The 18,636-nt window shown below is 41.9% G+C and overlaps 1 protein-coding gene across 5 annotated transcripts in view; it reads right to left on the reverse strand.

Moving 5' to 3' along the window:
• Positions 1 to 18,580, reverse strand: part of LOC109938631 (transportin-3-like) — a 52,097-nt gene extending 33,517 nt beyond the window's left edge. For 4 of the 5 annotated variants that reach the window (XR_007265671.1, XM_048617427.1, XM_048617426.1 and 1 more), the window contains exons 1-8: positions 18,461 to 18,580; positions 15,607 to 15,807; positions 10,868 to 10,941; positions 9,586 to 9,742; positions 8,417 to 8,560; positions 5,645 to 5,820; positions 2,096 to 2,234; positions 226 to 372 (exon numbers count right to left, since the gene is read on the reverse strand). Coding sequence is in view for 4 of the 5 variants with exons in the window: in XM_048617427.1 (XP_048473384.1) it covers positions 226 to 372; positions 2,096 to 2,234; positions 5,645 to 5,820; positions 8,417 to 8,560; positions 9,586 to 9,742; positions 10,868 to 10,941; positions 15,607 to 15,807; positions 18,461 to 18,577 (1,155 nt within the window). In the remaining variant the exon portion in view is untranslated. Of the gene's footprint in view, positions 1 to 225; positions 373 to 2,095; positions 2,235 to 5,644; positions 5,821 to 8,416; positions 8,561 to 9,585; positions 9,743 to 10,867; positions 10,942 to 11,647; positions 11,730 to 15,606; positions 15,808 to 18,460 lie in introns of those variants that run through there. The other variant, XM_048617428.1, reaches the window with a different exon arrangement.
• Positions 18,581 to 18,636: the final 56 nt, after the last annotated feature.

The raw sequence follows: 18,636 nt of genomic DNA on the forward strand, positions 1-18,636 counted from the left end.
AATCCTTACCAGATTACCACGCATCTTCCCTGAACTCTTTCTATGCAAACAATAGAACATTAAAATAATTAAAAGACAAAGACAGGGGTGCATTGGGCAGTCTAGGGAGAGGTAATTATATGGAAATTTTGGTTTGGGATAATCTCCAACATTTTGCTACTGTTCAGGGCTAGGAGTCACTATACACCACCTCATTTGCATGCTTTCTTATCAAAGGTGACATACGTGATCAGGGTCCATCTGGGAGTGGAAGGTGAGCGACTGAGTCAGTCTCTGGAAATAAGGCCGGAAGATCTGGTTCACTGAGGGGTCCTTCATCCTGTGCAGAGTTTCGGCCAGCCGATACCAGAAGTTGAATGTAATTTCCGCCACCTGTGCAACACACAGCATGTTAGAGAGAGATGAACAATCAGGACTAAACTCACGTTTCATTTCAGCACTATTTCGAAGAAATATTTACGGTTTTTAACCACTAGAAAACTGGATGTTTCTCACTTACCTCATTCAATGACAGCATACAGCACTTCCACATCAGGCACATAAAAGATCAGATCCAAAAGTAAAGCCCACCCAGTGTAAAGAAAGGTCAAACGTATACAGTAAAAGCAAGTATTACAGATGCTGGAGATCTGAAATAAAAACAAAGTGCACGGGAAACTCAGGTCTGGCGCATCTGTGGAGACAGAAACAGAATTGAGTCTAATACGGGGCTTGTTCGAATATTCCGTTGCTCTGTCCACAGATGCTGAGTTTCTCCAGCACTTTCTGATCACATTTATCCAGTGCCTTAAACCATCTCCAGACCAAAATGTTTAATAGCGTTTAAGATACTTTGAAACGGCGTCACTGCAATGAATGACAGAAAGAAGGCAATCTATACACAGCAAGCTCTCACAAATAGCACTACCACATGATCAGAGAATCTGGTTTAGTGATATTGGCTAATCTGGTTTAGCAATGTTGATTAAAGAATAACCATCAGTTAGGATGCCAGGGAGAACTCATTGATTTAGTGTCATGGGACCTTCCACATCATCCCCAAAGAGCCGAGGAGCCCTGGTTTAACACAGGGCTTCCCAAAGTTTAGCAGGGATGGTTACGATGGAGCTCTGTGGGGACCAATTGCCAATGACCGTAAGACTCTTAAATTAGTGGATGTGGCTTATCTGATTGATCTTTGAGGCCTGATTCTCGTTCCAAATAAGCTACTGAAAAGGTAGGTGATGGGATTTCAAAAATGTTCTTGAAGATTAAACACTAACCACGTACTCCATCCTCACACCCCTGCAGCTCCCCACAGCCAAATTCTCAGCTCAGCAGTCTCCATCCACCCTGCACACTCACCTCTGCACCCTTCCTCCGGTCCACTCACTCAGCTCTGTAACTCTCCCATACCAGCGCCCACACCCGTTCTCTCATCATCTCTACCTCCTACCTTGCTCTCACCAAGGTAGCAGCAACTTTTAAGCCACAAAATGTCACTACATTTCCAGAAAAGTTTGGAAAGTTCTGATTTAGCAATTCTCTTGAAAGATGGTACCTCTGTCAGTGCAGCACACTCAATGAAGTGTAGCCAAGATTTTGTGTTGAAGTCTCTTGTACTACCCTGGGACCTATTCAGAATTTACAGCCTGCAGTTTAATTTTGAGACTGCTTTCTGCGTGATCAGTGGAATTGGTTTGGTCAAGAACAATACAACAGCAGCACAATTCAAGTTCATTGAACTGGAACAGCCCAGTTATTTATCTCGTCCTTTATGACTGAACACATAGCTTTGTTTTTAACTCAGCACTTTGACTTGGGGTTAGTGAAATGCACAGAGCCTAAAACCCACAGACGGGCAGCAGGTCCAAGTAACAGGTAGTCTCAAATCAATATACTCTCTGAAGTGTGGGGGCAATTTGTTTAAATACATGACTCCTATAAATTTAGTTGTGGGGTCATGCATTTGAAGTAGCTTAAAGTGATTGACTTGCTTCTGCCTGCACAGGGATCTTTTGCGTGGCTCTATGGTTAAGCAGTTTAGGACATGCTGGTCTCAACACATGAGCACTGTTACCTGAACTGACTGGGTTGAAGGTGAGCATTAACTGACCTCATACTGCTCATGTCCAACACAGTTTAAGATGAGATTCAGCGTTTTGAGGTCACCCAATCCCTGTCCTGGTGAACGGATAACCATCTCCAACAGCGTTTCTGCCAGTTCAGTGAAAATCCGGCAATAGTTCAGTGCCCTGGAAAACACAAAGTCTCGGGTCAGAAATGGTACAAGGGCTCCCTCTACTGACCCTGGCACACTCTATTCAGTTCAACACAGGTTAGACACAAAAAAAAACTTTCTTTATACTATTTATCAAGTATTTTCACACTTGCAGCTACAAAGGTTGAACTCAGATTAAAGCTCCATTCTCTTATTTCAGAGTGTAACTTCACACCATTAACCACGCACTCCACAGTGACTTTTCCAATTAACTTACTAACCATGTGTGGGGTAGCATATCATGAAAGGTGGACAGTTTAAAACATAACTAAACACAATTTAAACTAACATGAGCTAAGGCTTGTGCAAAAGCATGGAAGTGTCAGCCACTCAGCTCCACCTCTCTGTGAAGGTGTTTATGCTCCTTCTAGCACATTCCATCTAACCTGATCAATTCACCCTTCTGCTCAGTTATGCGTCATATGCTTTCTAACATTCCTGTAAAAGTAATCAGTTACTTGTGTCAACTACTCAACGGACAAGCAAGTTCCACATTCAAAAGACATTCTGTGCAAAGTGCAGCAGCTGCCACAAAGATGTTATCAGTCAGTGCCACCTTGCTATGTCTAAGAAACAGGTTGGCACGTTTCTTTGGGTGACAGAATTTACAACAGGGTTAGTACTATACTTGACTTTCTGCAGTTGATAGGATCATTTAGCCAGTGATGAAAACTACAGATGCCTGAAACTTTGAAGTCGCCTTTAGTGCAAAAAGTGAAATTGAATTGATTGAAATCCTAGCAATCATTTAAAATATAATTAGATCATTCAAATTAAAACAGCTTTGATTAACTTTTCGAATTTCTAAGCTGTCAATAACTCAGTTACTAGCCTTTAAACAATTTGTTCCTGCAGGCAGTATTTGTGCAGGGTTTTGTTTTATTCATTCATAGGATGAGCGCATTGCTGACTAAGCCAACATTTATTGCCCATCCCTAATTGCCTAGAGGGCAGTGTAAGAGTCAACCATATATGGGTCTGGAGTCAATGTAGGCCATACCAGGTAAGGATGGCAGTTTCCTTCCCGAAAGGGTATTAGTGAACCAGACGGGTTTATTCAACAATTAACAAATGGATTCACGGTCATCATTAGACTCAATCCTTCAGGTGTGAGTGAGAGAAGTAGCATCAGACACAGAATTTATAAGTAAAAGATCAAAGAGTCACACCACTGATGAGGATGTAGTAAACAAGCCTAAGGTGCTGTTAAATCTTTAATCAGTTAGAAGATTTTAATTGGTTAATATGTATATGCAAATTTCCAAGCACTGACCTGAGAGAACTAAAGGTTTTATCAGTGTAAAGAGGAGGTGACATTTTAGGTCAGACAATGCATGTTAGGTGTGGGGCCTTGTTTAGAACCTGTTTGTGGTTTGGTTTGGGGTCAGACAGGTTTTATTTCTAAAGTAGGAATTTATAAAACACCACATTGACTGTCTATAAATTGCATGCTTTTTGAACAAAATAAAATGTATCTGCAAATACAAATTTACGCCATAGATTTGTGTGTGCGCGCATGTGAGAGAGAATGTGCGTGTCTAGTGTGGTGAGGTCATCTGTAATGCGACATGAACCCAAGATCCCACTTGAGGCCATCCTCATGGGAACAGAATGTGGCTCTGCTCGACGACTCTGTATTGTTGTGTATCCCAAAGTCCACCTTGGAGGACATTTACCCGAAGATCCGAGGCTGACTGTCTTTGTCTGCTGAAATGTTTCCCCACTGGGAGGGAACATTCCTATCCGACAATTGTCGAGAGGTGCCCATCTCTCTCCCTCCCCTCACACTCTCTCTCCTCTCTCCCCCCGCCCCCCCTCTCACACACACACACACACATACACACACACACACTCTCACAGTCTTCTCCCACTGCCCCCCTGCAAACACACACACACACACACAAAAATCGATAGGGTTTTTATAAATTGTGCGTTAAACAGTCAATGTGGCGTTTTATAAATTCCTTTAGAAATAAAACCAGTCTGACTCCAAACCAAACCACAGATTCTAAACAAGGCCTTACACCTAACATGCATTGTCTGACCTAAAACGTCAATTCTTTCTTACATTGATAAAACTTTTAGTTCTCTCAGGATAGTGATTTTAAAGGAATTGGGGATTTACATATACATATTAAACAATTAAAACCTTCTAACTGATTAAAGATTTAACAGCATCTTAGGGTTGTTTAATATATCCTCATCAGTGGTGTGACCCTTTGATATTTTACTTATAAGTTCTGTGTCTGATACTACCTCTCTCACTAATACCTGAAGAAAGAGAGTGAAACTCTGAAAGCTTGGGTTTTCGAAATAAACCTGTTGGACGAGAAACTGGTGTCGTGTCATTTCTGACCTTGTCCACCCCAGTCCAACATGGGCGCTTCCACATCACGATTAGGCTATTAATTCCGGGTTTTTTTAAATTGAATTCAAATTCCACCATTTGCTGGGGTGGAATTTTAACCCAGGACTCCAGGACATTACCTGGGTCAATGGATTAATATTCTAGTGATAATACCACTAGGCCACTTAGGATTCCATAAACGCTTGTAACAGTCAATACCTTATCCAGGTGTTTGGTCAGCCTTCACATGCAAGTTCCAGCAATGCAACTATTCTGCCACTGGCCATTCCTATTACACTGAGTCACCATCCCCTACCCTCTCCCTGTCCAGACCACTGGATTTTCTAGTAGGAATGACCAGCTGGAGATTAGAGGCAGACAGTATTAAAAAAAACTCTCTAGCCACAGGGACACTGAGGCCTATCATAGGTTCCCTAAATCCAGCTGCATACAATATCACTATCATGGATAAGAATGGAAGTGACTGAGAGACTTCCTCCATCATTATACCTGGAGACTGCACTGATGTAAATGATTGCTTTGGATTATAGACACACATGTAACTATCCACCACTTCGGTGTGCAATAACCCTCCTTTTATCAGGAACAAAAGCAAAGTTGCTGGAAAAGTTCAGCAGGTCTGGCAGCATCTGTGAAGGAAAAAACAGAGTTAACGTTTCGGGTCTGGTGACCCTTCCTCAGAACCTGCTCAGAACCTCCTTTTATCAGGGTGCTTTGTGGTAGTTTCAATCATGAGTTGTGTTTGCTGTACTGTGTAAATTCTGCAAACTGTTTGCTGTAGTTTGCTGTTCAAATAGATTTTGCTTTTGTAAAATAGACTGCTCTCATTGCCTCCAGAATGATTTCTGCTTAAATTTGGCCTGGATGACATCAACTTACTCGCAGAGGCCAGGAGTCGAACCTAGACTGTATTTGCTGCCTTAACCAGCAGATGCCCAAGTTGATCCTCACAAAAGCATTCCAGCATCATTACATACCCAAGCCAAAGCCAAGCGTGGAACGTAACTGTAACATACTTGTCCATGTCCTCACAGGCGACTGCAGTGTGGTAGGCTTCTTCCAGTGCTGTCACCCCTTCTTGAAGCTGTAATGCCAGCTGTAGACTCTCCTGCAAGCCCTCGACTGCATAAAGTGCTGCGCATACACAGTCACTCGCAACCTCGTGCAGGTTGGAGGACGTCTGGTTGTGTCTCTGAAATTCAGGTACAATTTCTCTTTCAACACTTCTCAAGCATTGCAGTTCCATTATCGTGAACATTACATCCTACTCAAACATGCACAGAAAGACTTGCATTTCTCACATGCTTGATTACATCTCAAAAGCATACCAAAACATTTCACAAACAATTACACTGAAGTGCAGTCACCGTTAAATAGACAAACATAGGAACCAATCTGTTGAGTAGGAGAACCCCGCATCCCCCGCAACGCACACACACAAATCAATGAGTTAAATGACACATCGGTGGTATGGGTTAAGAGGAGTATTGATCAAGGCACCAACAGAATTGCCCATTTTTCTTTGAATGCCATCTTGCTTCTTTAAAACACATTGAGAGCCAGTAGAACATGCAGTCAAGTTTAATGTCTCATCAACACGGTCACAGCATTCATTTAATACTGAACTGGTGCACAAGCCTGGATTTTGTGCTCAGGATGCAACACTGGGTTTACAAAGCAGACTTTACTCCTGGTTATGCTCCAGTGAGTCAGCATGAAAAAAAAAAATTCCTGTATAACAGATCCTCGATGCTTCAGAGAGCAAGGCCTTCAACAGGACATGATGGTGACAAGCCATGCAGGACAGACTGTGGTTCACCTCTTGTCCTGTCTGTGCATGACAATGGGGAGACATCCCCCATGGCAGAGACTCACTGGGAGGAGTGAGATGGCTTTCTGGCTAGCTTAACTATCCCCAAAAACTTCAGTGTCTAGTGTCAATTACATCTGATAACCCTGTGACACACAGTCAGTTCAGCAGCTTTTCAGCCAGTTTTCATCCTTTCCAAGATATAAATAAACCATTACAACACAAATAAAGTCATCACCCTCTCCTCAGGAAGGTGGTGATTTTTGCTGAGGCACCTTCAACCAAGAGGCCTCCTACTACTCGTCAAGAGGTTGAGCAGGTGGAGGAATACCTTAGACCTAATATTCTCGACATCTACACACTTCTCAAAGACTGGATTGCAGGAACTCTGGCTGATTTTCTTCTCACTAACTTGGAGACTAGGGTAACCCTGAAACGTGATTCGTTCTGAATGCAAATCAGTGACCAGACCGGAAGTCTTCTAATCCAATTGAAGTTAGTGCTACAATGTTCCTTTTTAAACAATCGCTCTGAACCACTGGAGCATATCCACAGCTACATTTTCAAACAAAGTCACGAAATGGAGAACCAACTTTGACTTTCTTGATTTTCTGGGTTGTCCAGCAACTGCATCACCCCCTCACCTTGGCTTTATTTGTCACTGGGATTTAAATCAGAACAATAAGTGGACAATGCTTCACTGACATGGCAGAACACACAACTATCGTTCATCACCATCCCTTTGCCCTCTGCCAAATTTCACCAGCAAATGTGATATCCTACAACAGACCATTTCTCCAAACAGAATTAAACGCAGACCTTCCCTTTTAGTTCCTCGCTTAGGGTGTGTTCCTTTAACAGAGGATAAAGCAAAGCTCTACTGGAGGCAACGTCAACACAAACACAGTCAATGAGACCGTAAACAAACCAGAACACCAACACAATTTTCTGGGATTGGGATTAAACACTACAGAGGCCAGACAAAGGCCGAGGATCAGCAGGCATAAGTTTCCTGGGTTCGCAGAACAAAACTACCACACAATGTCAACTGGGGAGAAACAGATCATTATAAAGACAAAGGCTGGCCCTGTAAGCAGATTAAACTGCCAGGTGCAACATAGGGCCTTCTGTTCTTGGTGGCACAATCTTCAATTCCCAGGCCAAGTGGATTTGGCTGATCTCATCTGGACTGCAGACAATACACTGGTTCCAATTTAGGCTGTGTGCGGGATTTAAGTCAATGGCTCAAGTTATTCCACCTTTGGTCACATGAGCACGTTCTGTGTGAAATTACCATCAGGCTCTACCGTAATGCACTGCCTGGTCAAACAGCCTGCTGACAATAATCAATCTAGGTTCACATATGAAGAATTAGTTCACACATTATGAGATAGAACATAGAGGCCTTTAGGTGTGGAAGGAAGGGCAATTCTTAAAACTGGAGCCACTGGAACTAATAATTCTCTGACAGCTCAGCTCCCTCGCAATAATGTCAATAAAGATATGGTCAATGTGACCGTAAACAATCCTGAGCTTGCAGTCAAGTAAGATTAAAATTACAAGAGACCAAGCAAGTACTAATAAGGGTGAGAATGATATGATGCCAAAGGGCACGCATTTCCCAAGTTGCTACTATGGATGGCACAAACTAAATGGAAGGGATAGGTCTGCCGTTGTGGGTAAAGGTACTCCACAGAATTAGAAGGTGCCAGTTTCAATCCCTTGTTTACGCAAACTGATATCAAATGGGCATAAAGGGCAAATTAGCTACTACACTGACCCTGGCACCCATACTTTGTGAAGAGGGAAACTAGTCAAGAGTCTTGCTCACGACTGCAGTCTGTGGATCAGCACTCAGCCTAAGACAGAAACTTTCAAAAGAAGACTGAAGAGAACTACATTTAATAAAAGACACTGGCATTTTCCCAATTAAAATACTGACTTTGGCAAGCTGATTAGTTGCTTAGTTCATACTCACAAGTACTTGGAAGAGTGCCACCAGTAACTGGCTGTTAGCGATGTGATCGTTGTGCAGGATGCCCAGGTTAATCCAGCTCATCAAGCATCGGAAGACTTTAATTACCAACTTCTCATCATGACTACAGCGCTCCACGTAGGCTGTCTGAAAAATGCCCACATACAAAGTGAAACTTCATAAAACGCAACCTCAATACAACTCACTTGCACCGTTTAATGTCTTGAAGGACTTCTTGACAATAGGTATTTTGGAGAGACTGTAAGAGGAACCTCGGCCCCTTAGAAGGTCCGTTAATCTCTAGTCTGAAACCCAAACAAACGCTATATAAATGCACAGTAATGAAAAGAAAAAGTAAAACTTTTGGTGCATGCAGCCTCTACCACAAAACTGCAATCTCTGATGCATCACAATATCCCCAAAACAGTGCAAATCATGTGATTGTTTGAGGGCTGCAATGAAGATGAAAAACCCAGGAGAAAGAATGCTGAGAAATTTCTCTCAATCCCCCTTGGGTGTTGAAATCCGTGGAAAGGTCTGCATTAACCGTCAAAAAGCCAAACAAGAGTTGTACAAAATGCAAATATTAAGAGATTAAATCTGAAGATAATAGTTTCTGTTCATTTATAACATTGTATGTGTGTTTCTTTTTCAAAACTACAGTTATGAATTCCGTGATTAAAGTCAGTCCAGATTCAACACTTTGTCTAAAGCTGGTCAGCCTTCAAGCAATTCTCCTCAGTTAACTGAGGGTCAGTGGAAGAACCACCATTTAGCAGAAATGTGGCTGGAAAGGAGACGATGCTATCACTGCATGCTTAAAAATAAAATGGTCTACTGGAACTGGCCTTGGAGGAAAATTGTCGAGAATGCAGTTCCCGATCACTGTCTAATGATTCCTCCAGGGTGCTCAGGCATTTGGGTATCTGCTAAGGACAGGATAGAGCTGAATTGTGACACTGACCGACTGAAGAGCCTGTTGATATTTCATAACTTCGGCTTGAGTGGCTACTTGGACAAGATGGCAGTGCCTGTGGAACTGCACTCCAAAAGCTAGCACATTAAAAGGAGGATGGGCAACAGGTCAGTGCTGCAGATACCATGATTTTATTTTGCACAGAGTCACACAGACAAGTGCAGTCAGACGAAATTCGATACCAACAATAACTCACCAATAAGGCGATTACCATGCTGGCATTGTAGGCCAAGTCTTCAATGACCTCAGTTCTTCGGTTGGTGCCGATTCGTAGCGAGGGGCTGTGCACCTCCTCTGGGAGCACTGTCAGAATCTCCAGCAGGAATGGGAGTGCAGACTCGTCATTGCCGTACCTACAAGTCAGCACACGTGGAAGAGAGATCAGTCAAACCTTCTTTAAACACCCAAAGCAGGTCTGGGCACACAAAAGCAAAATACAACGGATAGTGGATGCACCAAAACATAAACCAATAAAAATCAAATAAATTCTTGGCAGGTCAGGCAGCATGTGAAAAGAGAAACAGAGTTAATGCTTCTGCTCCAGTTGACTTTCAGCTGAAAAACTCATAACAGAATGTGCGGATGAAAAGTCATCTCAATCTGAAATGGTTTCTCTCTTTTCAAATGCTGCCTCACCTGCTGAGTATTTCCAGCATTTTTTATTCTTATCAAAGCTGGCCTAGGGATTCTGATCCATATTGGAAGGCTGTCTTTGAAGCCTAGATTCAGAATAGCACTGGTTGATGAGTGGAGTAAATGGTTCCCTCAGCCAGCCATGAGTCTCTTTTGTAAAAAGATTGAGCAAACCTCAAAACTTTCCAGTGAACAATTCCATGTCACAAATTTTGCAATAACATGGGGTTAAGGAGGAGAAACAGAAAGCAATGGGAATACTCAAGAGGCTAAAAGAACTCCCATGATGTTAACCTGGCCGCCCACCCCAGCAAATTCTGAGGATTCCACTTTTGATAAGCACCTTTTCGGAGTCCAGAGCAAACACTACGGGGTGTGGGTACATGGGCCAAGACAGATAAAGGAAGACATTTTAATTTATTCATTCACTGGATGTTGGGCATCACTGGCAAGATCAGCATGTATCACCCATTCTGGACGCTGTTGAGAAAATTGTGATGAGCCACATTCTTCATTACAACAGAATATCTTCCTGACTTCAGAAGTCGGTTAGCAACCAACCAACCACATTGCTGTAGGTCTGGAAACACACAGAGGCCAGACTGGATAATAAAGGACAGATTGCTTCCCTAAGGGATATAAGCAAACCAGATGCAAATCATGATCATCATTACTGATACTAGATTTAATTCCACATTTATTTAATTAATTGAATGAAAGTTCCGCAACTGCCATTGTGGAATCTGAATAAGTGTTCCTGGATTCAGAGTCCAAGCCTCTGGTCCAGAAAATAATCATTCGTCCACCAGTGCCCCACATCTTTAAATGTATAAGAAAACACTCACTTCTCAATTAGCGTTTGGACACAGCTTTTCCATGATGTCATCTGTATGGCTAGGTCTGCAACAGCAAGAGCCAGCTGGGTCCAAAACAGAAAGTGAGTAATTATTGTTGTTGAAAAAAAAACAAGAGGAAAAGACTATTTGTGCTTAATCACTGGCACACTTTGTTGTACACACAGGGCAGAGATACTAGTATTTTACTTTACATTTTAGCATTTCCCCAACTGTAACTGGGACCAACACCCTACAACACAGTGAGATAACAAGGTGTAGAGCTGGATGAACACAGCAGGCCAAGCAGCATCAGAGGAGCAGGAAGGCTGACGTTTTGGGCCTAGACCCTTCTTCAGAAACCTTTCTTCACCCTACAACACAGTGACTGGCTGATCAAACTACAACTGTAGTGCCCCCAAGGATCCAATTATTCCAATCCAGAAAACTAGACGGTGAAGGCAAGAACTGCAACCTGATCATTTCACACTTGAGCACCTTTTATTTACAGAGATACAGATACTCATTATAAACATGGCCATCCAAACCTCAATGACCACTGTTCAAACCTGAGCTACTATATATTTAGTACAGCATAAAATGAACAGAACTCACAAATAACTAATGAATCACCCTTTAACGGGCACTGCAACAAAAAGCCAAAGCTTTCAAATTTAGGAGCTCAAGAAAATGCCCAGTTAAAGCCCACCACCTGAATATAATTCAATATTCAATCACTCTACAATTAACAACTAACAAGGTCTTACTCAATCAAACTCGCTCTATGCTTACCTCCATTTTCAGATGCTTCTGGCTCAGTCAGGATCAGTGCCGTTTATCAGGTTCTTAATAGCTTCCTTTGCTAATGCCGATGCTAACAATTTAAGATAATCAGTTAAGCTAATAATGCAGGTCAACTACGCTCACTATACGCGACATACATTCATATGCAGGGAACCCTCTGCAAACAAAAAGAATAAGTTTAAGCTTTGCATCTTTTTTAAATTACTGGGAGCTTGGGGATTTTAGAGATCCTTCTTGCCTTTGCCTTGGCAATGTCTGGGCCAATCAGAAGATATAACGACCAATTAGCACTCTCCTTCTGTAGTATAAACTGCCATGATGATTTGAAATTTGGTATTCTTGCTTTTGTCCGGTGAGTGCAAGATGAAGAACTTTGACAACTTGCTTCACTTTAACAACGTTCATGTTCCACCAGGTTCCTTTAAGATCTGAATTCAGATCAAGTTCCTTTAAAATTCAGATCCTCCAAACTTTGACCAGGTGCCAAAGAGAAGACAAACAGAACAAATTAAAGAGCATTAATTGAAAGAGCAGCAAAAGGGCCTTCTTGTGGCACAGTAGTAATGTCCCTGTCCCTGGACCGAGAGGTCAGTGTTCGAAACCCACCTGTTCCAGAGATGCATAATAACATCTCTGAACAGGCCTGATTAGAAAAATAGGTGAAAGAGAAGTGAAATGGGTTTAAAATCTAATGAAATGAAAGACGACTAGGAATTGCATAAATTAGCCCCCTGGAAGCTGGTCATTCTGTCCAACTAGTAAACACATACTCCCTACAAATCTCCACCATTCCTCTTCATTTAAACCTATCAGTAAGTCCTTGTTATCCCTCTCAAATAACTAGCTTCCCCGTGAATGTCATATTATTTACCATAGTGACTGTGCAGAAAGAGATTTTGCCCTCAATCCATATTGAATTTATTGGTTACTGTGTTACATTTGTGACCCATTGATTTGGTTTCCGTAAAGGGATTAGCTGACCTGTCTCCCCGACTCATTCCTCAAATGAAAAAGGTACAAAATATGGACAAATTCCCTTTGCCTACGAGGAGCGGAGTCCTTTGAGTTAATACGTGTAAGCTTCCAATTTGCATGAATGAATCACACTGTGATCTAGGAAGGTGTCTCAAACATTTGAATGAAGCTGGCTGTCTCACGCTGTTACTTTGCAGTACACACGAGTAGTCTGCTACATTAACAGGATACTGCTGCCAAGCCAGTAAGACATTTTTGCCTCCCACACAAATAAGTAATGTGGTATCAGAGCTGGTGTGGTGCCAGTTATGTAAGTTGTACATCCTGATGGCTCATGGACCATATCAAACAATACATCCCTTGCATCATTCAGTGTGCAGCTCACCAACTGTGTTCAACCAAACTGTGCTTGCAAACTTTAGAACATCATTTCCAACATCAGATGAGATTCTGCTACTGAACAATATTTACTGAATAAACTTGACTCTGCTACGAGTAACACCGGAAACCAAATTTTGATCATTAGATAAGTCCAGTGAGATTCATTTGTGCTTACTGGAATCGATACATATATTAACAGAGGACCCTGCTCTCTTTGAGGTGAAAGAAATGTCCATACATTGCACCTTTTTGATTGAGAACAGGTAATGGAGACTGCGAATCCCACCTGCATTCCCCATGGCACTGGTCTGATCAATCAGAGTCTACCTACCTCACCCAAGTGTTTTTTCAGCTAACTGAAATTGACAGTTAATAGTTCCCACTGCATCTCCATACTAATCATGGTCCAGCCACTTAGCATACCATTCTCATGCAGTTTAAATTCACTTTCCCTCTCTAAGTATGGCTCCTCGCGTGTCACTCCTGTTAAGTCCGAAATAAAATCCTTGGCCTCGTGCCTCTTTTTGGGAATGTTTATGTTCCAAACATTAATTACACTTTGAATTTGGGAGTAGGGGTCAGGTGGGAGAGACACCTGGATAATCGGGAAGAGCAAAAAGGCTAGGGGTGGCAGCAGGAAGGGTAAGGTTTTCAGATTTATCAGCCATCTTTAAACAGCGCTAACTGAATACTGGGTTGGTTTTATGAAAAGAGAGACAGAATATATAAAAAAAATTAGATTAATAATCAATTTAGAAACAGTTTCCCTAGAAAATAACTAGACTACATCGTTGATTTGAGCGCTAAAGCATGGAATTTGTTTTACTGCATCCTTCTTTCATAGGACATAGGTTCCACTGGCAATATCAGCATTTGTTGCCCATCCCTAATTGCCCTTGAACTGAGAGGGTTTCCAAACGCACCAGGTGGGTTCTTTTGAAAATCGATGATAGTTTCATGATCACCATTACTGAGACCAGTTTTATACTCCAGAATTATGAACTGAATTTAAATTGCACCAGCTGTCATGGGGGTGTGGGGTAGAATTTAAACTCACATCCTCAGAGCATTAGACCAGAATGCTAGATTACTAGTACAGTGACATTACCACTTTAATTTTGTGTCCCTCAACAGGCAAAAGATCAGGTGTTGCACAAATTCACCAGGAACCTGCTTAGCATGAGGAAACGTAAACACCGACTTCAAAATGGTGGCTATTTTGGTTAAGGCAAAGATGATGCCGAGATGACATGATGGATGGAAATTCACAGTAATGATAGTTGCTGGATTCTAGTAATTAAGGGGTCCAAAAAAAAAAAAAGGGCGGAAACAAGATTCAATGCATCAACTTTAAACACGGCACATGAGAAAATATTTTCTGGTGAAGTGTTTGTGAAGCTATATAATGCATTACTGGAGTGGAGCAGAGAAATTACACCATTTAAGATTAGGTAAGTGATTTGAAACAAAACAAAATGGGAACAGAATACCCCATAGGTTTCGGACTACTGCTAAAGTGGAGACAACCTGTCTCCATGTCGCAGTTTCAATGTTATTTTGTCAACGAGACAACTCAATACTGTATGACGTTGACCTTGCCAGCAGAATAAGTCACATATCAGAACACTGAAATGATCACTCAGCTACCAGATACAAAATGCAAAATTTTAGGTTCAATCCACAATCTGAATGATCTGCTGCAGGACAGTACAATGCCTGAACAAGTCTCTCTGATCTTATTGCACCATAAGAATGATGTGGAGGTTTTTTTTTTTTAAAAATATCTCAGAGGGTCCTTAGTCTGTTAAATTTTCTGCCCCAGAGAGATAAAAATCAGGAACATTTAATTACTTTTTAAGATTCATGAGTTAGAGGGGAGGGCACGGTATTTTTTAAAAATTCATTCTTGGGATGTAGGCATTGTGGGCTAGGTTACCATTTACTGCATCCCTAATTGCCTAGGGAACAGTTAAGAGTCAACCACATTGCTGTGTGTGTGGAGTCACATGTAGGCTAGACCAGGTAAGGATGGCACATTTCTTATAAGACATTAATGGGCCAGGCCCTTTTTTTTTTAAAAATGACAATCAACAATGGTTAGTGGTCCCCAGAACATTAGTCTGGCTTTCTAGAATGCCAGTGTAGTAACATTACCAATACGGCAATTCCTCCCCTGAAGTTTATGGGGATTAGATAGGAAAGTTGATAAGGTTAAATCTTATTGGCTACACTCTTAATAAACGGCTTGAGGAGCAAAATAGTCTACTCCTGCACCTAATCTATATACATTCTGTGGGTGTCTGTAGGAGCCCGAGTGTAGAATTGGGCTTCATCAAAACGTCCCTCAAGTTCACACAAATATCGAAATCCATCCACGGTGAATGACAACAATATCTATTGATGCTAACAGAACGCCAGGTCAGCAGAAAAATGGTGAAGGAGACAAAGGCAAGTCTAGGGTGAGGGTAGAAGAAGGAAGACCTTTACACCTGTACGTATACTGGACAGGAGTCTGGGACCCAGGGGTGGAAAGGCCACAATCAGATTCTTCAGTGAGTGAGTGTAAGTGTTGAGCTAACTCCCCGATGTACCTGTGTGACGATGGCCTGGGACAGATCCTTCAGGCACTCCAGGTGCGTGAGCAAAGAATCGCGGAGTGAGGAGTGCATCTCTGGGGGTAGCTCATAAAACGAATACTGAATTTTCATCTTCATTGTTTGGGCAGCAAAATAGCATGACTCGATGTCACGCTGGAGCCGCAGCAGCTGGTCAGAGATCTGCCATGAAAACATCTGGCCAAAAGGAACAACAAGTTGGTTAACATTTACACGATTTTCACAGTAGGTATGGAATTAAACAAAACCCCCTTAGAAGTCATTAGTGTTGATTTATTCAGACTGAATACAGACAAGTTTCTTTCAAGAAATTACAAGCTGTACATATAGTGACACATGGCAGGGAGCAGGTGACTCTGGTTCCAAAATTCTCCAACATCAGGGGCTTTCCTCACCTTGTCTCGGTCTGTTGTATATTCATTCATGGAGACTGATGAGGAAACTACATGTCATATCTCCAAATGTGCAGATGATACAAAGCTGGGTGGGAGGGTATGCTGCAAGCAGCGGGGTGCAGAGAAGGTTCAGTTTGACTTGGACACGTTAAGTAGGCGCGCAGATGCAGTAAAATGGGGATAAATGTGATGTTATCCACTCTGGTAGCAAAAACAGGTAGATTATCTGAATGGTGATAAATTGGGGAGATACAATGAGACTTCCATGTCCTCAGGCACCAGTCGCTGAAAGTAAGCAGCCCGCAGTGATGGCGCAAATGTTTCACTGGCCTTCATAGCAAAAGGATTCCAGTACAGGAGTAATGACATCTTGTTCAAACCATACAGGGCATCAGTAAGATGTGGTATACTGTGTGCAGTTTGGTCCTCTTGTCTGAATGGGGATGTTCTAGCCATTGAGAAAGTGCAAAGAAAGTTTATCAGAGTGATTCCTGGGATGGCTGGACTGACATACAGGGAGGGACTGGATCAGTTAGGACTACATTCACTAGAGTTTAGAAGAATGATGGGGAAGGAATGTCATAGAAATCTATGAAGTTCGAGATTTAGACTGGGTAGATGCAGGAGGATGTTCTCAATGACCTGGGAGTCCAAAATCATGAGTCACAAGATAAAGGGTAGGCCTACTAGGACATAGACAAGGAGAAATTTCTTCATCCAGAGTGTGGTGAGTCTACGGAACTCTCTGCCACAGGAAACTACTGAGGCTAAGACACTGAAGACTTAAGAAAATTGTAGATATTGTTCTAAGGACTAAAGGGATAAAAGAATATGGGGAGAAAGTGGGACCAAAGAATTCAGTTGGATAATTAGCTGCAATCATTGTGGCAGAGCAAGCTCCAAGAGCCATATGACCTATTTCTGCTCCTATATTCTATGTTTCTATGATCACCATGATTAATCAACAACTCCAGTATTGTTGTATCATATATCTACCAGGACAGTAGGAAGGGAACCAATGGTCTAGTGACATTATGATCCTAAACCTGGACTTTTGTTAGATACTCCAGGTTACTCTCAGGATTTTGTTTTTGCGTAGGCGCTACTTGATAATCCAGATTCCAACAAGAAATTATATTTCAAATGAGGATTTCAGCACTGCAATGAAACTTCAATTCAAGTGGTTGTCACAACAACCACCATCTGCAACAGGTCTGCAGAACACCAGCACCTATTAGACAGATCTGTACAGAGTACAAACATAACCAACTTTAGAAGATACAGTGCTGAATCCAAGTACAGATGTCAAATAACCTTATAAGAAGAAAATTAGTAATTTCATGTTACTTTTATCAAAATAGTACTCAATGTGCTGCTCTCCAAGAACCACTGTTCTAATACAGCATCGCCTAGTGATTGCTCCCCTTATTTTTTCATAGGATTTAATGGTTGTTGGCAAAACTACGATTTGTTGCCCATCCCTTTGACCCGAGTGGCTCACTAGACCAATTCAAAAGGCAGTAAAACGATACTACATTGCTGTGTGTCTAGGGTTGGATGGGGAATTGGGGGAGGGGGAGCAGGGTTTGAAGATGATGGCAAATTTCCTTGCTTAAAAGCATATTATTAGACGCGTTTAAACGTGGCCTACTAGATTACCAATTTCATTTACATTAACACTACACCAACACCTCTGCCCAGGTATGTGAGCCAATATTCACGTGCAGCTCAGACAATCCAGGTGACCAAAGCATATTTTTGCTGAGAAAATGTTTAAAAGTGAGTAATAGACTCTGTTGCTGGGACTGCAACCTCAATACTCATGGGGTTGAGAGCGGGCAGTGGGTCAGTTGTGAATATTAACATGTGTTGCACACAGTTGTGTTGACTGAAACTGACACCAGAATTCAACAATAACATAATCAAAGAACTGCAGATGCTAGAGTTTTGAAACAAAACAAAACAGAAAATGCTGGCAAAACCCAGCAGGTATGGCAGCATCTGTAGAGAGGAGACAGAGTTAACGTTTCAAGTCCAGTGGCCCTTCTTCCAGAATTTAACAGTTCAATAGAAGCAAAACCTAGAAAATTGCACGCTAAATGGTGATGAATGTGCAGTGAATAAATACAGGTGTAGAGTATGTACTTGTGTACTAAGCAGTGTTTGGGAATAAAATTAATGGTACTGGCTAAAACATCATCACTGGAATCATATCTGTGAGTAGTCTGAGGTTTCTACAGAATGACACTGGTCTAATCCGCTATCCTAAGTCTTCATAATTTTGAACTCTAGCGGAACATGAACTAATCTTCACAGCAATATTGAGGGGAAATAAATAGAGGTAATAGTTTCTGCCAGAATATGGTGCTGGATTGCAGGTAGGAATTTAATTCTAAGCAACAACAATATGCAAATGACTATAATGAAGCACTTACCGATTGTTGGAATTCACCCAGCCAGGCTGAGGCCCTCTCTTTACCCTGTGGGTCTGGATGGTGGTACAAAGCTTGAACAGCTTGATAGACTGAATCTAAAGTGACCTCCCCTTCCATCCTGCCACCTGAAATTCAACAAACAGGTAGACTATTACATGAGCCCTCAGGAAACCTTT

This window comes from Rhincodon typus, chromosome 37 (assembly GCF_021869965.1).
Source record: "Rhincodon typus isolate 14 chromosome 37, sRhiTyp1.1, whole genome shotgun sequence".
Taxonomy (NCBI): domain Eukaryota; kingdom Metazoa; phylum Chordata; class Chondrichthyes; order Orectolobiformes; family Rhincodontidae; genus Rhincodon; species Rhincodon typus.